Source organism: Amblyomma mixtum, chromosome 9 (assembly GCF_055824585.1).
Source record: "Amblyomma mixtum isolate Tamu chromosome 9, ASM5582458v1, whole genome shotgun sequence".
NCBI lineage: Eukaryota > Metazoa > Arthropoda > Arachnida > Ixodida > Ixodidae > Amblyomma > Amblyomma mixtum.
Window position 1 is genome coordinate 83,326,956 of NC_143020.1, and position 17,128 is coordinate 83,344,083.

The 17,128-nt window shown below is 46.5% G+C and overlaps 1 protein-coding gene across 1 annotated transcript in view; it reads left to right on the plus strand.

The window, feature by feature from the left end:
* The window catches only part of Parp1 (Poly-(ADP-ribose) polymerase), a 52,059-nt gene extending 40,505 nt beyond the window's left edge, over positions 1-11,554 (plus strand). Inside the window, exons 19-25 of the mRNA XM_089560649.1 lie at positions 275-397; positions 1,292-1,525; positions 2,974-3,126; positions 3,986-4,113; positions 7,437-7,498; positions 8,831-8,951; positions 10,024-11,554. Of these exons, the coding sequence (XP_089416775.1) occupies positions 275-397; positions 1,292-1,525; positions 2,974-3,126; positions 3,986-4,113; positions 7,437-7,498; positions 8,831-8,951; positions 10,024-10,096 (894 nt within the window). The 3' untranslated portion in view covers positions 10,097-11,554. The remainder of the gene's footprint in view (positions 1-274; positions 398-1,291; positions 1,526-2,973; positions 3,127-3,985; positions 4,114-7,436; positions 7,499-8,830; positions 8,952-10,023) is intronic.
* The last annotated feature ends 5,574 nt before the right edge of the window (positions 11,555-17,128 follow it).

Here is a 17,128-nt window from a genome sequence, read left to right on the forward strand (position 1 = left end):
TCTGTATCTGCAAGATCACAATGAAAGATGTGGCTTGAGATGCTGCTCGCTCGTCGGTGCCGCTGCTGCCAATGCGGCTACAGTATGGGAAGGTCGGCAGTATGGTAAAAGTTGTGGACTCCAGGTGTCCCCCTGCCTACATTCTCACGAGAACTTTGTGGCCGTTGTGTTGATTTCATTGTGGCAAACATTTGTGTGCTTGAATTGTCCAGCCTTGCTTCTGGGCAGCCCTGACTTGTTTTCTCATTAACATACTGCCTTCCTTTCCTTGCAGTTGATAAAGTCTGGTGGCACAAACAACCAGTTCCTCGACGCCTCGAACCGCTTCTACACGCTCATCCCACACGACTTTGGCATGAACAAGCCGACCATACTCAATGACGACAAGCTGATTGAGGTTTGCCCTTGGAAACTTATCTGTTTTGGCTTTGTACGTCTACTGTGAAAGCTCGTAAACTTGAACTTGACTCATTTAAAATCATTCGAACTGTACGACTTGGGTGTGGTCTGTTTGTGTTCCTTCGAAGTTGTCTATGTATAAAGCAGCCCAGTAATTTGAACGGGAATTGTCTTGGCTACTAATAATTCGAGCTATGCTTCGATGAACCTGAGCACACACCCAGCAGAGCATTGCATCCGCGAGGCCGTGCCACCTCTTTGTGGGAGAGTTGTTTGTGAAAACAGGGAAGAGAGAGAGAGAGAGAAGCTTATTGGTAGCACTGGCAAAATAAAGAATTTCTTGGGCGTTAAATTAGATGTGGTCTTGACAATGCACGTTCAACTGCTCTTCACAGTTGAAAACTTGGTAGTTTTGTCTTATGGAATGCTGAGGTTTTGCCATTAAGTGCTTATGAAAGCAGTTCAAAGTTATAAGTGTTTTAGGAGGCATGACAAAGGTGAAAGTTTGACCTGTGTACGTATCATCGATGTGACAACCTAAGGATTGATCTAGGAAGTGGGGAACATTGCTGATTTGGAGAGTTTAAGACGCTTAACTTTAAGAGGTACAGCCTTTGTCAAAAGTTTGGAGCCCAGGAGGTTTGCTTCTGAAGCACACTATCTGGTTCGTAATGCATCATCAGCGCTCCAAATTTGCTGAAGGTAAAAAGATTTCTGGTCCTGCCTCCTCCAATGGGTAGGACTACCACGAATGTTACAGGAGTTCCACTGCGAGGCTTAGAAGCAAACCCCCTGGGCTCTAAACTTTTGACAAAGACTGTACCATATTCAGTACAAAGATGTGGACATCTTTTTTTTTGCCTCGAGCTGTGATGTGTCGTCCCCCGAACAGCAAAAGGTGAACATGCTGAGCTCGCTGCTGGAGATTGAGGTGGCCGTCAACCTGCTGAAGAGCGAGGGCGAGACCGAGGAGGACAAGCTGCACCCCGTGGACTTCCACTACAGCCAGCTGAAGACCGACATCCAGGTGCTGGACCGGTCGCACGAGGACTTCGGGCTGCTCAGCAAGTACGTGGAGACCACGCACGCCCAGACCCACCGCTCCTACAAGCTGGAGATCCTCGAGGTGAGGGGAGCCTGTGTTTGAAGCCACACGAATCCCGAAACAACTGAGGCTGTTGCAAAGCGATAGAGTTCTCAAACTGCGTTTTGCAGAGTGCTTGGGTACCTTGAGGAGTGCCTTTTTGGTTTCCCCTGTGCACCCAAATCCATGCTTGCCCTAACTCCCACCGTTACTTCATTTTGGTACTGATCAGTTTTATTGCCTGCAGCGGACTGTGTCACTGTACTGCTAGTTTTTATTGATTGAATTTATGCCTTTTTGAAGGGCTGTGTACAGAGTCGATCACACTTGTCTAGAGCGCTTGAGCGGTGGGCTGGGAAGCAAATGAAGTTAAGGGGGGGAAGAAGGTCTGAGAAATAAATTTTTGTTAATGAAGTCACAAACGTGAAATCTTCAGGGAACGTGCATTTTTGCGTGCTGATTCCAAATATGTTACTTAATTTTATGTATAAGTCCTTGTGCACTTATGCAATATGTTGGGTAACTTTTGTCCAGAGTTTGAAAGGAATTCTACTGCAGGGAACTTGTCAGACCGCATGCCATTGGTTTCTCTTGACGTCAAGCTATGCAATGAGGGTAAAATTATCATCCTGCCTGTTATAGAAGGCGAGTTATAGGATTTTGAAATTATCACTTTCTTCCTGTTTGTGAAGTAGCAAATTCAAAACCCTGTAACTCATCTTCTATGATGGGCAGGATAATAATTTTGCCCTTATTGCATAAACTAATGTCAAGAGAAACCAATGGCATGCAATTTAACAAGTTTCCTGCAGTAGAATTTATTGAAAGCTCTCGGCAAAAAGTTAAATAAAATATTATATAAGTGCACAGGGACTTGTTTTACATCAAATTAAATTAGATATTTGGAATAAACACGCAGAAATACACGTTTCTTGATGTCATTGTTGTGACTTCATAAACAAAAATTTTTTTTCTAAGACCAGCTTCCTACCTTAACTCCCACCGTTACTTAATGCACTTCATTTTGGGACTGATCACTTTTATTGCTCACAGCGGACTGTGTCACCATACTGCTAGCTTTTATTTATGCCTTTTTTGAAGGGCAGTGTACCTGCGTGCAGTTTTTGCATGGATGTTAGGCGGGAAGGGATGGAAGCCAAGACACCTGGGGTTCGGCAGTACATTTTGAGAACCATTGGGGTTTCCTGAGGCATTTATGGTGAATGAAGTCGTGTCTGGTCAAACTTCAAAAGTAAGTGATACGTTTTGGTGGATGGCAATGACTGGAAAATTTGGTGACGCTTGTAGGTATCGCAAGCGTTGTGGCATCACACGTAGGCACTGTACCATTTCATTAAGCGGAACGTAAAGAGATGGGCATTTGCCTGGTTTACGACGGGTGATGCTCTACTCGTTAAGCCGTGGTGGCTGAAGTGGTGATGGTGGAAGTGGTGAAAGCGTTCTGTTTGCTGTCTCTGTCTTTGTTGCAGCTGTTCAAGGTGGCGCGGAATGGGGAGGCCAAGCGCTTCAAGCCTTTCCGCAAGCTGCCCAACCGCAAGCTGCTGTGGCACGGCTCACGGCTTGCAAACTTTGCGGGCATCCTGTCCCAGGGGCTGCGCATTGCACCTCCAGAGGCACCTGTGGTATGTTTCCGCCCTTTTTTTTCGCTTTTTTTTTTTTGGTGCGGAGATGGCCGATAGATATTTAGTTGATGGGTTTGGTGTACCTGACTGTGGCTAATGGAACTGCAGGGAAGAATGGGAACATTGGAAATGAGGTAGAGTGGAGCGCAGATGCGGCCAGCCAGGTTATATATAGCCCCGTTCCCTAGAAATATGGCCGGTGCCATATTGAATGGCATGTTTCCCCACCACATGTGCAGTCAAACCCCGCTAAAGTGGACACTGCTTCTACGAAATATTTCCTGTTCCCCGTCAGCTCGGCATGGAAAGTAATTGAACAAATTTCTCGCAACAACGAACCATTTTTAGGGCATGTGTTTGTTGCAGCAAATTTTTTGCCAAATGGAGCTGGGTTTGAAAGTGTATTTGACGATAAAATAAGCATACTGCCACCCGTCTCTGCACTTCCGTAGGTCCACGCTACTTTGTTTCACTAAAGACTTTCGCTGGAATTGACATGTTCTCCTACTGACCCACCCATTCACACACACATGTGAAGGCTGTCATTACTAGGTGGTGGTGATGATTTAGCTGGCTGCCTTGGGACAAGGCGCAGGTGCAAGCTTCTGTTTTGTTCCGAGCCAGAGCCTCAATCAATTCGTATCATATATCACGTGATAGCTTTAAACAATGCAGTGCGTTTGGCGTACTTTCTTTTACTTGTGCTTGTGCGCTGCACTCGATGCTAGTATGGCAACTGTGTCTATAAAGTTTTTTGCTGTAGAAGACAAAAGCACAAATACTATTAGCGTAGCACGTGCTGACTTGCTGCATTTTCCTTCCCCTTTCCCACCGTGTTCCTCCGCTGTTGTCTTCGCAGACTGGTTACATGTTTGGCAAGGGTGTGTACTTTGCGGACATGGTCTCCAAGAGTGCCAACTACTGCTGCACGTCGCCCAGCAGTCCGGTCGGCCTGCTCCTCCTGTGCGACGTGGCTCTGGGGAACATGTGAGTGCAGCCAAGTGAAGTGGGGTGCTGGTGCGCTTCGTTTGGCCGCTACTACTTAATTCAGTGCGTCGCCGCCAGTCACTTACATCTCCATTTTAGTTTAGTTGAAAGTGCTTGTGTTTGAGCCTTCAAGAAGAACCTGGGCGTGTATTTGCTGTCCCCTCAGTTTGTTAAATCGTTTTCTATGCTATGCCACTGGGTCCAAATTCAGTGGGATGTTTTTAAGAAATTTTTACATGTACATACTGCAGTATAACTCCGCTGTTATGTTTCCGGGTGCTGCGTTTTCCTAAATGTTGTGTTGTCATGAGCCAGTGCCGTCCAAGATTACTCAGAAACCCATGCAATACAGACTCACCTGTTACATTGCTACTGTGGCAGCATTGCCGCATGCTACGTCGCGAGTGCCACTTTGCGATGGTGCTTTACCTCGGGCCGGCATTTTGACAGCAGATCTTTAGCGTGCTTGGAACGCCGACGGCAGACCAACCAAAGCAGGAACTCCATCAGCGGCTTCCACCATGCCATGGTGGAGTGGATGCTGAGTTCCCTGCTGCAAAATTTCTTATACGCTCTTTCCGAAAAACTTGCTTAACATATCACATAATTGCACAAGGACTTGTTTTTCGTGAAATTAAATGACATGTTTAGGATCAGCGCACAAAAATACACACTCCCTGAAGATTTCATAGCTATGACATCATTAAAATAAAAATTTTTTTTTTTTCAAAGACCAGGGTTCCTCCTTTACCACTGGACCGCTGCACCAGGAGTGGTGCGACAACTTCCACGGATGTATGAATATTAAGTAGAGAATGACCAATTCTGTTTAACCACTGAAGCTAGCGCATCACACCCCAAAGTGATTTCCACAGCCCGGTGAAAAATGTAGCAGTGGGGTTCTACTGCATATGTACATGCCCATTGTAATCCTAGAAATTCTGTGTACCGTATGTGCTCTGAATAACAGATGCAATTTGGAAGCATTGCCAAATGAAGTGCAGGCATATCAACATAAAGGAGATGATGGAAATTGTAAATTGTGGGGTTTAACGTCTCAAAGTGATGCATGGGCTTCGAGGGATGCTGTACGGTCGACGACCAAAAATTCGGACACCTGATTTTTCGGACATGCTTGATTATTCGGACTTTTCCACGGCACTGCGACATGGCCCATAGAGCCAATGTGTAAGAGCGCGGACATGCTGCGCGGCTTCTTTTGGGATGAGCGTGCGTGAGTGACATTTGAGCGTAGAATAAATGTTGCTCATTCCCTGGTTGGTGTGTTTTACTTAAAAATTTTTTTTTTTTTGCACATCGTGTGTGTGGGCCGCACCCTGAAAATTGGCCCCCGAATCTGGAAAAAAAAATTGTGGCCCTTATACGCGTTCATACGGTATGTCGCGCGGCGAAATATAGTCATGAGAAGCTTTAGAATTTGTGCAATACAACTGGCCACTTCCTCCGGCATACTGGTAATAAGTTCGTGATTTTTTCGGTGAAATTTGATTTTCCGGACTGCCCGATTTTTCGGTCGTTGTCGCGGTCCCTAGAGAGTCCGAAAAATCGGTCGTCGACTGTAGCATGCATGGACACAGTACATGGGTGTTTTGTATTTCACCTTCATCGAAATTTGTCCACCACGGCTGGCACGAAACCCACGCCTTTGGGATCAGCAGCCGGAGGCCAATGCTGCTGAGCCACCTTGGTGGGTTGAAAAGAGAGCACTTCACCTGACGAGGAAGAGTAACAGTTCCTACATGCATTGGATGCCAATGCCTGGTTGTTAAAGCTTTGGGCAGTTTCTACACACACGCAAATTTTCTCTAAGTGGGTGTGTGAAACAAAGTTCCATCTTTTTTATACATCTTTGACCCTGCCATACTGTTTGCAGTCGAGCATCGAGAAAGGAAAATTCTTTAGAATAGTCATTGTGCTCCGTTTGCCAATATATATATATACAGTAGAACCCCGTTCATACGTTTTTCACCGGACCGGGAAAAAAAAACGTAACAGCCGGGAAAACGCAACAGTGAGGAAAGCACCGAAAATTAATGAAAACAGTGCAGCTTTGACTAGAAACAATTTATTTCCGCAAATTGACCCTAGGACTTTAAAAAATCGAGAATGGTGGATTGCAGTTTCTTTCGCTCGCTGGAAAGAACAACGCGTTTCTCAATAGCAAAGGCCGCATTGCTGTCAGCGTCGCTTTGCGGTGCGGCCACACCGCACGCACGCACGCAGCAGTGCTGTGCAGTTCACGCGCTCACTGCAGTCCACGCTGAAGCGACGTTGTGCACAGCGTCAAGCACTGAAATGTTCGTAGGCTGCTCGCCGCGCTGCTCCACGTAAGCCGCCCTGGCTGCCTGTCGACTGCGTTTAGTATTAGTACGTCCAGCTTTTCCTCAAGGGAAAGCCCTTTCGGCTTACTCAACGCTATCACGCCATCAAAGCACAATAAAGATGTTGTTGCGACTGAGAAGGATGAAAAGGAAATTGCACGGGCCCTGCCGACTGGCTCCAGCGGAGCCACCACCGCTGTCACTTGCAGATAAAGGAGAGTTAAAAGATAAAAAGAAAGAGTGAAAGAAAAGAAGCGCTGATAAGCGATGCAGCCGCGCCCCTCCTCCTCACCACCTCCCACGATAAAGATCGCGGCGTTCGGCGCGCGAGGCAGATAGCCATCTAGTGGCGGCCTCTCCAACTCGCGTGCGGATTCTTGCAGCCAGTTCCGTAGCCAAGCCTGGCCAAGACTCGTCAAAAATCAAAATGCCGGTTGGCGCGCATTGCCCGGTTGGGTTCGGGGAGCCCGGTTGCGACGTATCATGCGGGATCGTTTCCTCGGCTACGACGTAACAGCGGGGTTCCCAATACATTGGATCCTATGGAAGCTATGCCGGGACCCGAAGAAAACGACGTAACAGCCGGGAAAACGCAGCAGTGAGGAACGTAACAGCGGGGTTCTACTGTACATGCATCTGCAGTGCTTGGCTGCTGTTCTGAAAGATGCGGGTTTGATCCCGGCCTCTGCAGTCTCATTTCAGTGGATGCGAGATGCTAGAGGCCCAGGCACTGTGGCCCTTACATGGATTTTTTTTTATATATTTCCTTCGGGAAAATACAGTGCGGCCCGTGTGTGTTTACACGGTGTGTTCAGTTTTACAGCGCTAGAATGCGAGTCGAAGAATTTTTGGAAGTTTTACTCCGCGTAATAGGCGCACCTCAAACCTTGAGCCAGATTTTCTGGAAAAGAAGTGCGCCTGTTGTGCGAGCAAATACGGTATGTATATATATATATATATAATCTTGTTTTCCCATTTCAGGTATGAGCGAAAGAATGCAGAGTTCATCACCAAGTTGCCTCCAAACTACCATTCCACAAAGGGTGAGCCTGCCACCATTGAGAGTTTGCTTTCTTGGGAGTGCAGTCTAGTGAGTTGAGCACTCCTGGAATGTCTGTGCAGTTTCCTGTAGAAACAGTACAAAAAAAAAATGTAAATAAAGTATGATTAAGATGAAGTGCTGCGCGTTGTTGTTAAACACTGTTGCAGTGTGGAGAGAGCATAACTGGACCTTCATGTACACCTGACCAGTTCTTTAACAGTATCACGCGAGTGTTGAAGAAATGACCGTGCAGCACTCTGCGACAAAACTGAGCAGCAAAATGGCACGCACTTCGTGATGTGTGTACTCTGTTCGTTTCACCGCCGCACTTTGTTACAGGCGGAGTTTTTTCAGTGGAGCAGTTTCTCCCACACTTGTGTCGTACTGTTAAAAGAAAACGGGTTGGGTGTACATGAAGGTGTTTCTAAAGTGAGGTAAATTGAGTACAGTATACTGGCTATTGATGGCTATGTTGAGCTATCAGGAGCTCATGTGAGATGCAAAGGGCATGAATGAAGCATTTGCTGGTGATGTGTTGCCTTCTACCTTCCTGCTGTTGACTATCGACAATTCAGACTCAAGAGAGGATTGAAATTTTGACGGCATTTTGCAGGGCTTGAATTAATGCGAGTGCTTTTGGTGCATTTGATGTGACGGAGCCACTAAGTCAGACTAGGAAAGAGTTTACTGTAACTGACATGTTTAGCCTCTGCACCGTGCTCTGTGATTCCCCTGTAATTTTTTTAATGTGAAAGCGTCATATGGCTCATCAGGAACGAAACCCGGCGATGTTGACCAAGAAAAGTGTTGCACCAAAACCTCATGACGTCACCATGGTCTCATGTGCCATCAGCAGTAGACTATAGGATAGTAATGGGGGGTCATAGGCAGTGAAGCAAGGACATTAGATGAGACAGTAGCAGTTAGTGATAGGGATAGTCAGTAATGGTAATAGTTAGTGAAGTGATAGTTATAGTGATGGTAGTAGTTTCTGAATGAAAATAACATTACTAAATCGTGAGGGACATAAATAGGAATGATAAAGGCCTTTAGGGTGAAGGCCTCTAGGTCAAATTGGAGTAGCATGCTAGGCTCATTACCAGGCAGACTTCTCCTTTATTCATTAGTCTCTCTCTCTTTAGGTCAAAAGATGATTTCGCATTCACAGCATGTAAGGACCATAAGTGCCCACCGTAACTTTTGGTTTCACTTGTTGATGGCGTTTTTCTTTTCCCCACTTCTATTTAAGTGATTGTAAATTATGTATTTTGTCAGTAGATGCAAAACAAGGTCAGTGGGGATCGCAAGATGCGAATGTTCTTCAATGACTCAGGTATCGGCATGACGTACCCGGATCCAAAGTACAAGGTGCTCAGGCCCGACGGCGTCGAGATTCCCCTGGGGCCATCCGTCAAGGACACCAAGGCTGGCGGCTCCAGCCTGCTCTACAATGAGTATCCTTTTCTGGCCAGTATGAGTGCGCTTAAAAACGATGTGTTCTTGTCGGGAGCTTGATCTGCAGTGGTGCTGTTCTTGGTAGTGTTCACTTTTGCACGAAATGGGGCAGTGAAGCTCATGCACTGTCTTTTGTCACATCTTTTTCGTAGCAGAAATTATGAGTGCTCTGCCGAGCCTTGCATTTCAGTATCTGGAGGCTGCTTTGACTCGCCCGTCTCTCTCTACTCTCACCACACCCACGCCATGCCTAGTAGTGGTGTGCGAGCTGTGGGCGTAGACAGTGCACGCTTTGCTTTGTGATTTCATTTGCATTTGTTTGTCATTTTGGATTTTGTTTTAGATTATTCTTTCAAGTTTTCATATGCAAAGTACATGTAATGAAAATTTTGGACTCTTCTGAAGATCCTTACATCCAGGTTTAGCTGTTCCTTTTTCGCCTCAAGGAGAAAATGTTTTGCTGTATACCTGTTGGTGGGGAAGTTTTACTTGCATGAAGCAGGGTATTCAATGCATGGGCCATCACCATCAGCAGCCTGACTACGCAGGACTAAGGCCTCTCCCATATATCTCTCCAATCAACCCTGTCCTGTGACAGCTCTGGCCACTGTATCCCTGCAGACTTCTTAATCTTGACCAACCTAACTTTCTGCCTTCCCCTGCTATGCTTGCCTTCTCTTGGTATCCACTCCGCTGCCCTTAAGGACCAGCGGTTATCTTGCCTTCGCATTACATGCCGTGCCCAAGCCCATTTCTTCCTCTTGATTTCAACTAGGATGTCATTAACGCGCGTTTGTTCCCTCACCCACTCTGACCTCTTCCGATCTCTTAACGTTACTCCTATCATTTTCCTTTCCATAGCTCGCTGCGTTGTCCTCAATTTAAATTGAACCTTTTTCGTTGGCCTCCGGGTTGGACGAAATCACGTGATCACAGACTTGTGGGGATTCAATTGCATTTTGTATGTTTTACTAGATGTGTATTGAGAAAGATGGCTCCAGAGCTGCTTTCTTTTATTTTTTTTTTACACCTGGATTGTCTTTTTTTTCCTTAACATTTCTCTCCTCCCAGGTACATCGTGTATGACACTGCTCAGGTCACCATACAATACCTCATGAAGGTCAAGTTCAACTACATAGTCTGAAGCTGGATACCGTTGGATTTGAGGTTCCCAGCGCTTTTTGTCGCAAGCGGACGGAGAGTTTACGTAGTCAGCTGACCTACCGTGCAGTCATAGCTGACGCTTTGGACTGTTATTGTTTTTTGACTGAAGCATTTTGTTTTTGCTGCATTCTGCAAATAGATCTTTCACTTCTTGAAGTTGCTTGCTCAAAGAAAACGTCCAGTGCACATGTGAAGTGCGTTGAGAAGGTTCTTGGCAACTAATTCTGTTAGCAGCACATAATGTAATCGTTGCGCACACATCTAGTGAAATCTCCCAAGACTTGGAGAAAATGCCAAGTTGTCTCTTGATAGCAGGGTTGCTCTGTAGTTTCTGCAGAGATTGGAAGGCTTCTCGACATGGTCAAGGTTAGTATTGTTCGATAGAACAAAAAAACCTGATGCCTCGAGAAAGGCCTTCAGCCAAAAGGAACCTAAGCGTTGCGAAAGGCTTAAGTAGGGAGTGCTTTTGAAAGTAGAGCGTGCAGAACAAGCGTGATAGGTAGTGAGCCTGATTTGCCGAAGTGCAGAAGCAGCCTTTCTAATATAGTGTGTGAGAAGCTTTCTTGTAGGCTTTGCAAGTGATAAAGGATATGTCTACCGAAGCAAGCACTAACCTAACTCAACAATTGTGCATCAACGTTGCGGCTTGTAGCTCAGTGTCCAAAGCTGCCAATGTTGAGAATGTTGTTCCGCTTCACCCCAAGTGTTCTGTCGATGGCATTTCAGTTGCACTGTTCTCAGGTGCTTATGCATAGTGAACGAGTGTGCAGTTGTTACTAGTACGTACTACAATAATTGTCCAAGTCACCTGCCTTTTAGGTTTGCCAAAGAAGTCTGCGATGCTTTGAATTTTAAGGAGGCAATTTATGTTTCACGTACCTGCAGAGCAAGATGTTTTGAGAGATATGCAAGAACTTTTTCATTCCATCCTTGTTCCAGCTGTGGAGACTCGTGTGTTTTAAATCCCACGTGTTTGTTGCATTTTTGTTTTAATATACACGTGCAGTTGTGTGTTGTGCTAGCTTTTGAGATATGTCATCCTTTTGTACATACACCACTTCAGTGAGAGCATGCATGGCAAATTTGTCAATGGTGGGCTGCTAGTTTTTCTTTTGTGTGTATGTGTATGTGCTTGTAAGACCAGCATTGCAGCTCAAACAAATTCTTTGCGCTTGCAGGCAATTCTGAAACGCGAAGGTGCACAAGTAATGAAACTGTCAAGACTGCTGTTGCGATTATGTCACTCTCATGCAGATTTTCTATCTTGCATGTTGTGCCCACAAATTTTATTTTCAAAACAAATGAAAGGTTTCTTTCAGGTGAAAATGTGGTAAGGTTGTACACCTTTTAAACAGTTTGACATTTGGTTTGTAGCTGTCATTGGCAGTGTTGAATCGTGTGTTGTATGCTGCATTAAAATCTCAGGCTGTTTTCTTCAGTCGCCTGTCGAGTGGCTTCTTTATGTAGACCATTTTTTTTTTTAAGTGGCTGGATAGCCACTGCGGTGGCTCAGTGGTTATGGCGCTCAGCTACTGATCCGAAAGATGCTGGTTTGATCTCGGCCGCGGCGGTAGAATTTCGATGAAGGTGAAATGCTAGAGGCCCGTGTACTGCACGATGTCAGTGCACGTTCAAGAACAACAGGTGGTTGAAATTTTACCAGAGCCCTCCACTACGGCGTTCCTCATAGCCTAAGTCGGTTTGGGACGTTAAACCCAAATAAACTAAACTTCAAGTGAGTAACTCTCATTCAGTGGCCAGGCTGTGCCTTGCAAGCCACAAATGCTGACCTTTTCCTGTTAAAACCTAATTCAGAACAGTGAATTTGACATACTTAAATAGTTTTTTTTGTTTTTTTATTTTTCAGTTCATACCGAAAAAGTCCAGCCCCCTAGTTGTAACCGAGTGGTGCTGCCACAATTGTTCATTATATCTGAGCTGCAGTTCCATAGCCCTAATGCATATTCTGACGGCAGCTCCACCCTTGTTCGTAATGAGCGAATTTTCGTTATAACTGTGGCCATTATAAGTGGGCTTGATAGTATTTTGGTATGGATTGCAAAGGCTAGTCTACACCACCATTCACTTTGACATGGTGATCACGGAGTCCTTAGGGGTGTAGACGTTACGAGTTTGAATTGAGGGATGGGAAAATTTTGTAATCTGGTTTTCCCAGCAATTTTTTTTTTTTTTTTGCTGCATGAGATAGATACAGAGAGGGGAAAGGTATTGATGTTAATCAGAAAGGTTTCCGGTAGGCTTCCCTGCACTGGGGAAGGGAATGAGGGGATTGGAAAGGGAAGAGAGGAGGAACGAGAGACACAAGTCACAATCTGTCAATCAAGGCAGTCTCTCGTAAAAAGCAAAAGAGTGCCTTGTAAACCTTGATGGCAATCGGCATTGTGGCCACGGACTGAGGATCTTGGCCTCTGTGAAAGGGCGAGGATCAAGGCGGTCCAGAGCCCAACGCAGCTTACGTCTTTCATTCACAAAGACAGGGCACTCACACAAGAGATGAATGATTGTCTCTTCACAGACACAGTTTACACAAGAAGGGCTGTCGGCCATCGTGATCCGGAAAGCATACTGATTTGTGAAGGCAACGCCGAGCCATAGACACAGTAATGTTGCTTCACGATGCGCTACAGCACACGGTAGACGGAGGCGCACACCAGGGTCCAATGGCCTGAGGTGACGGTTGCAGAACTCTCCCGTGTTCCACGCTGAAAGTGTGAGCTCCAGCCTCAAGGAACTAAGCCGACACACTGCGTCGGCTCTCGTTACAGGGATATTGACAGGGATTCCGTCATTGTGGGCAGAACGGGCAGCTTCGTCGGCCTGGTGATTGCCATGAATACCACGGTGGCCCGGCAGCCAATGGAAAATTATGTCATGTCCTTTCAATGTGGTGTCTTGGTACAGCTTGCGGATTTCTGCAACGAGTTGTTCGTGTGACCCGTGGCGTAGTGCAGCTTGCAGGCCTTGAAGGGCTGCTTAAGAGTCGGTGAAAACTGTCCAGTCATGTGCAGATTCCTGACTGATGAATTGAACTGCAGCCTGCTGCATGATAAATGTTAAAAGTTCCAGGGGTGCACTTACGTCTGCTTAGGTGCAGTAATGCGAAAGCTGGTTATGCTGCTGCTGATGATTATGTTGCTACGTGTTCATTTCTTTGTACCTTTGCCGTTTCTAATTCGTGTCTTTGCTCTCACTTCGGTTCTACCACATCTGCAGACGTGGGTCCAGTTTCTAGAGCATCTAGGAAGCACACCAAAGTACTAATTGAAGCATTAATTTAGGTAGCTCAGTGGTTATGGCGCTTGGCTGCAGACCCAAAATGACGCGGGTTCGATTCCGGCCGCGTCGGTCGAATTTTGATGACGAAATTCTTGAGTCCCGTGTACTGTGCGATGTCGGTGCACGTTAAAGAACCCCTGATGGTCGAGCTTTGGAACCCTTAACTACGATGTCCCTCACAACCTGAGTCGCTTTGGGACCTTACCCCTATTAACCAAACCTAGTTAATTTAATTGACCAAATTCAGTAAATAAGTAATTCAATTAAATTACTGATGACTGTGTGAGTCATTGCACTAATTGAAGTAATTCAGCCAATCATTTTGGTGACCTAACTGAATATGGTTGAATTTGATTACTTATTCAATTCAGTAACTAATTCATCAGTTGGGTTAATGCATGAAGCAACTAAATGAAGCAATGCATTTAATTCACGTTGCTGACTTCATTATTAGTTGATGCTAATTACATGATTATTTAAACTATTCTTTTAATTACCCCTATAATGTATGACATTTCGTGCGGAGAGCTAGGTCCTTTCCTCTACACGCCACTCATGAGAATTGTTTCGCATTAAAATAGTTGCATCAATTTTCGCCATGAACATTAACTGGATTTAGTTGTCCTTTAAGATACTGCGCAAGGTAGATGTACTATGGTAGCGTAGGCTGCATAGAAGCCCATACGTTCAAAACATGGCGGCTTATGGTGCGCAGCCAGCGCCATCTTCGAAATGCGTGCACAACTAAAAAGTGACGTCATAATTAAAACAAAAACGCGACGTCGAAGTCGCGTGTTTTAGTGACGTCATAATCGTGACGTCATCGTACGTGCTGCTTGGCGGGAAAAATAAACTGCTGAACGCCGCGACACGAGAACGAAGAAAGAAGACACGACGATTGCCGACCACCAACGCTATTTTTAGGTAGTCCTCGTTGTGCCTTTTCCTTTCGTCCTCGCCTCAGGTGTCGCGCGGAATGTCAGGGTTGTAATGTGGCAACATGCCGCCAGACAGGTTATCGCTCGCACATCGTGCAACCGCACACCTCTTTTTTGCGTACGGGGGGCCCCATGGCCACAGACGATGCCCTTTTGGGGCAAAAGCGACAGAACCGCACCCAACCGAACGAAACTACACAGAAGCGCTGGCAAAAGGGAAAAGCGGAAACTACACGAACGATGCACACCAAGAACTCGAGCAACAAGCAACGAGGAAAAAGTAGGGCTAGCAGAATCGAGTTTCAAACAAAAGCAAGCAGAATGGTCAAAAGTCATCATCATCATCAAAACGTTTATTTCCACCGAAATGAGACTCCTTTTTGGACCCCCCGGCACGCAGGCCTAAGGGAGCCCTACTTAGGAGCCTCGCAAACTAAGGTCTGGTGAAGACACATTGTCTCTTCACGGCCTCAGCCGCCAGGCGGATGGCTTGTTGCTGCTTAGCGGGGTCCTCGCTCCGCAGCAAGGTCTCCCAGGCTTCTCTATCTTCTATATTTTGCTCGGCGCCCGGGCTTCCAGCACATTCCCATATGACATGGTCGAGAGTGCCCCTCTCCCCGCACGTTATACAATATTGGTCTTTCTCCTCTTTGGAGATTGTTATGTATACCCAGAAGGGGCTTATATGATTCCCCCCTTGCAATCTTCTCCACGCAATTGCCTCCTCTTTTGCGAGGGAACGGTCGGGCGGCGGATAGACCCTCCTGCTCAGCTTATAATGTTCCGTGATCTCGTGGTATGAAATTAGGCTATCTTTCATGTCTATGCGGGAGGGCTGCTCTGCGGCCGCCCGGTGATAGAGAGCTCGGGCAAGCTCGTGTGCAGCCTCATTTCCTGCAATAGACTCATGCGCTGGGATCCATATTATCTCTATGTTATGTTCTATCGGCCTCGCCTCGAGGACGTGTTTGGCCTCTTCCGAGATTCTTCCTTTCGCGAAGTTTCTTACTGCAGTTTTGCTGTCACTTAAAATCGTCGTGGCCTTGGTACCGACGCAAGCGAGCGCTATCGCCAACTCTTCCGCCGCATTGGCATCTCTCGTGCGGCTCGAAGCCGCTACCGTTGGTACTCCTGCCCCGTTGACCACTGCGGATACAGCCGCCCCGTGCTGTCCGCACGCCGCGTCTACGTACGCCACCTGGTCTGCCGGTCGCTCCTTCATCTTCCTCTCGTAGGCCTTAGCCCTATGTTCTCGCCTTTCCTTGTTATACACGGGGTGCATGTTCCGCAGCATAGGTGGGACGCATATCTTGGCCCTGATTCCTGCCGGGATGTTTACCATCTTGTGCGTGCTACTTTCTGGCCGGATTCCTACCCATTCGAGTATTGTCCTGCCCGTTTCAGACTGGCCGAGCCGTTCTAATTGGGATATTCTCACCCCCTCTGCCAGCTCAACCCATCTGTTGTGTACCCCCATTTTTTCAAGCCGCTCCGTCGACGTAGATATCGGAAGTCCCAGAGCTCGCTTGGCGCATTTCCTCAATATTCTGTCTACCTTCTCTATTTCTGCCTTGTTCATGTTTAGGTACGGCGTCGCGTAGCAGATCCTACTTATTACGTACGCCTGCGAAATTCTCAGGAGATTCCTTTCTTTTAGTCCTCGCCCTTTTACCGCTACCCTCCTGAATATGCCTACCACTTGGTCTGCATATATGGCTAATTTCTTTATGGTATTGGTGTTGTTGCCTTTATTGTTGATAAACATGCCTAGGATCCTCATTTCCTCGACCCTGGGCACTTTAATTTCTACGTCTCTCTTGTTCCTGCTGTCGCTATTGTACACGAAGAGCTCCGACTTCTGCGGTGAGCACGCCAGGCCTCTTTCGGCCGCGTACTTCACCACTACGTCTGCTGCCCTTTGAAGACTCCACTCAATTTCCGCGTCGCTTCCGTTATTCATCCACATGTTTATGTCGTCCGCGTACATGCTGAATTTTAGATCAGGGATCTTGTTCAGCATGGCCGGGAGACCTCTCATCGCTATGTTGAATAAGAAGGGGGACAGTACGGCGCCTTGCGGGGTACCTTTGCTGCCCAGCCTTATGGCGGGGGACTCTGCGTCGTAGAATTTAATCACCGCCTTCCTCCCTTGGAGAAAGTCCTTGATGTACTCGTATGTTCTCTTGCCCACGTTTACCTCCTCCAGACCTCTGAGCACCGCCTCGTGTCGGACGTTGTCGAAGGCCTTCGTGAGGTCAAGACCTAGGATCACCTTGGCATCTAATCCTTTCTTGTCTACAATGTCATGTTTGAGTCTGAGCATTACATCCTGCGTGCTGAGCTTAGGTCTAAAGCCCACCATCTCGTGCGGCCATAGGTTTCCATCTTCCATGTATCTCGTTAACCTCGTTTGCACTACGTGCTCCATGAGTTTCCCCACGCAAGACGTTAGCGAGATCGGTCTTAGGTTTTCCAATTTTGGTTCTTTTCCCGGCTTGGGGATGATATGACAAGGGTATGACATCAGAGCACCGTCAACCTTGGCATCGTTTCGCTGCCATTGCCGCTGCTCTGAGCGAACGCTGTCAGAAAAATTTTACAAAGCAAGCGCTATACTTTCTAACAAAATGCACACAACTAAAACATTTTAAAAAGGACAATTGTTTTTGAATGGTTTTGAAACACAAAATATGTCCTAATTATTTTAAACACAAAATATGTCCTAATTATTTTCCTATTCTAGTCGTGTCTGTCCACTCATTTCATTTTGGCGCTTT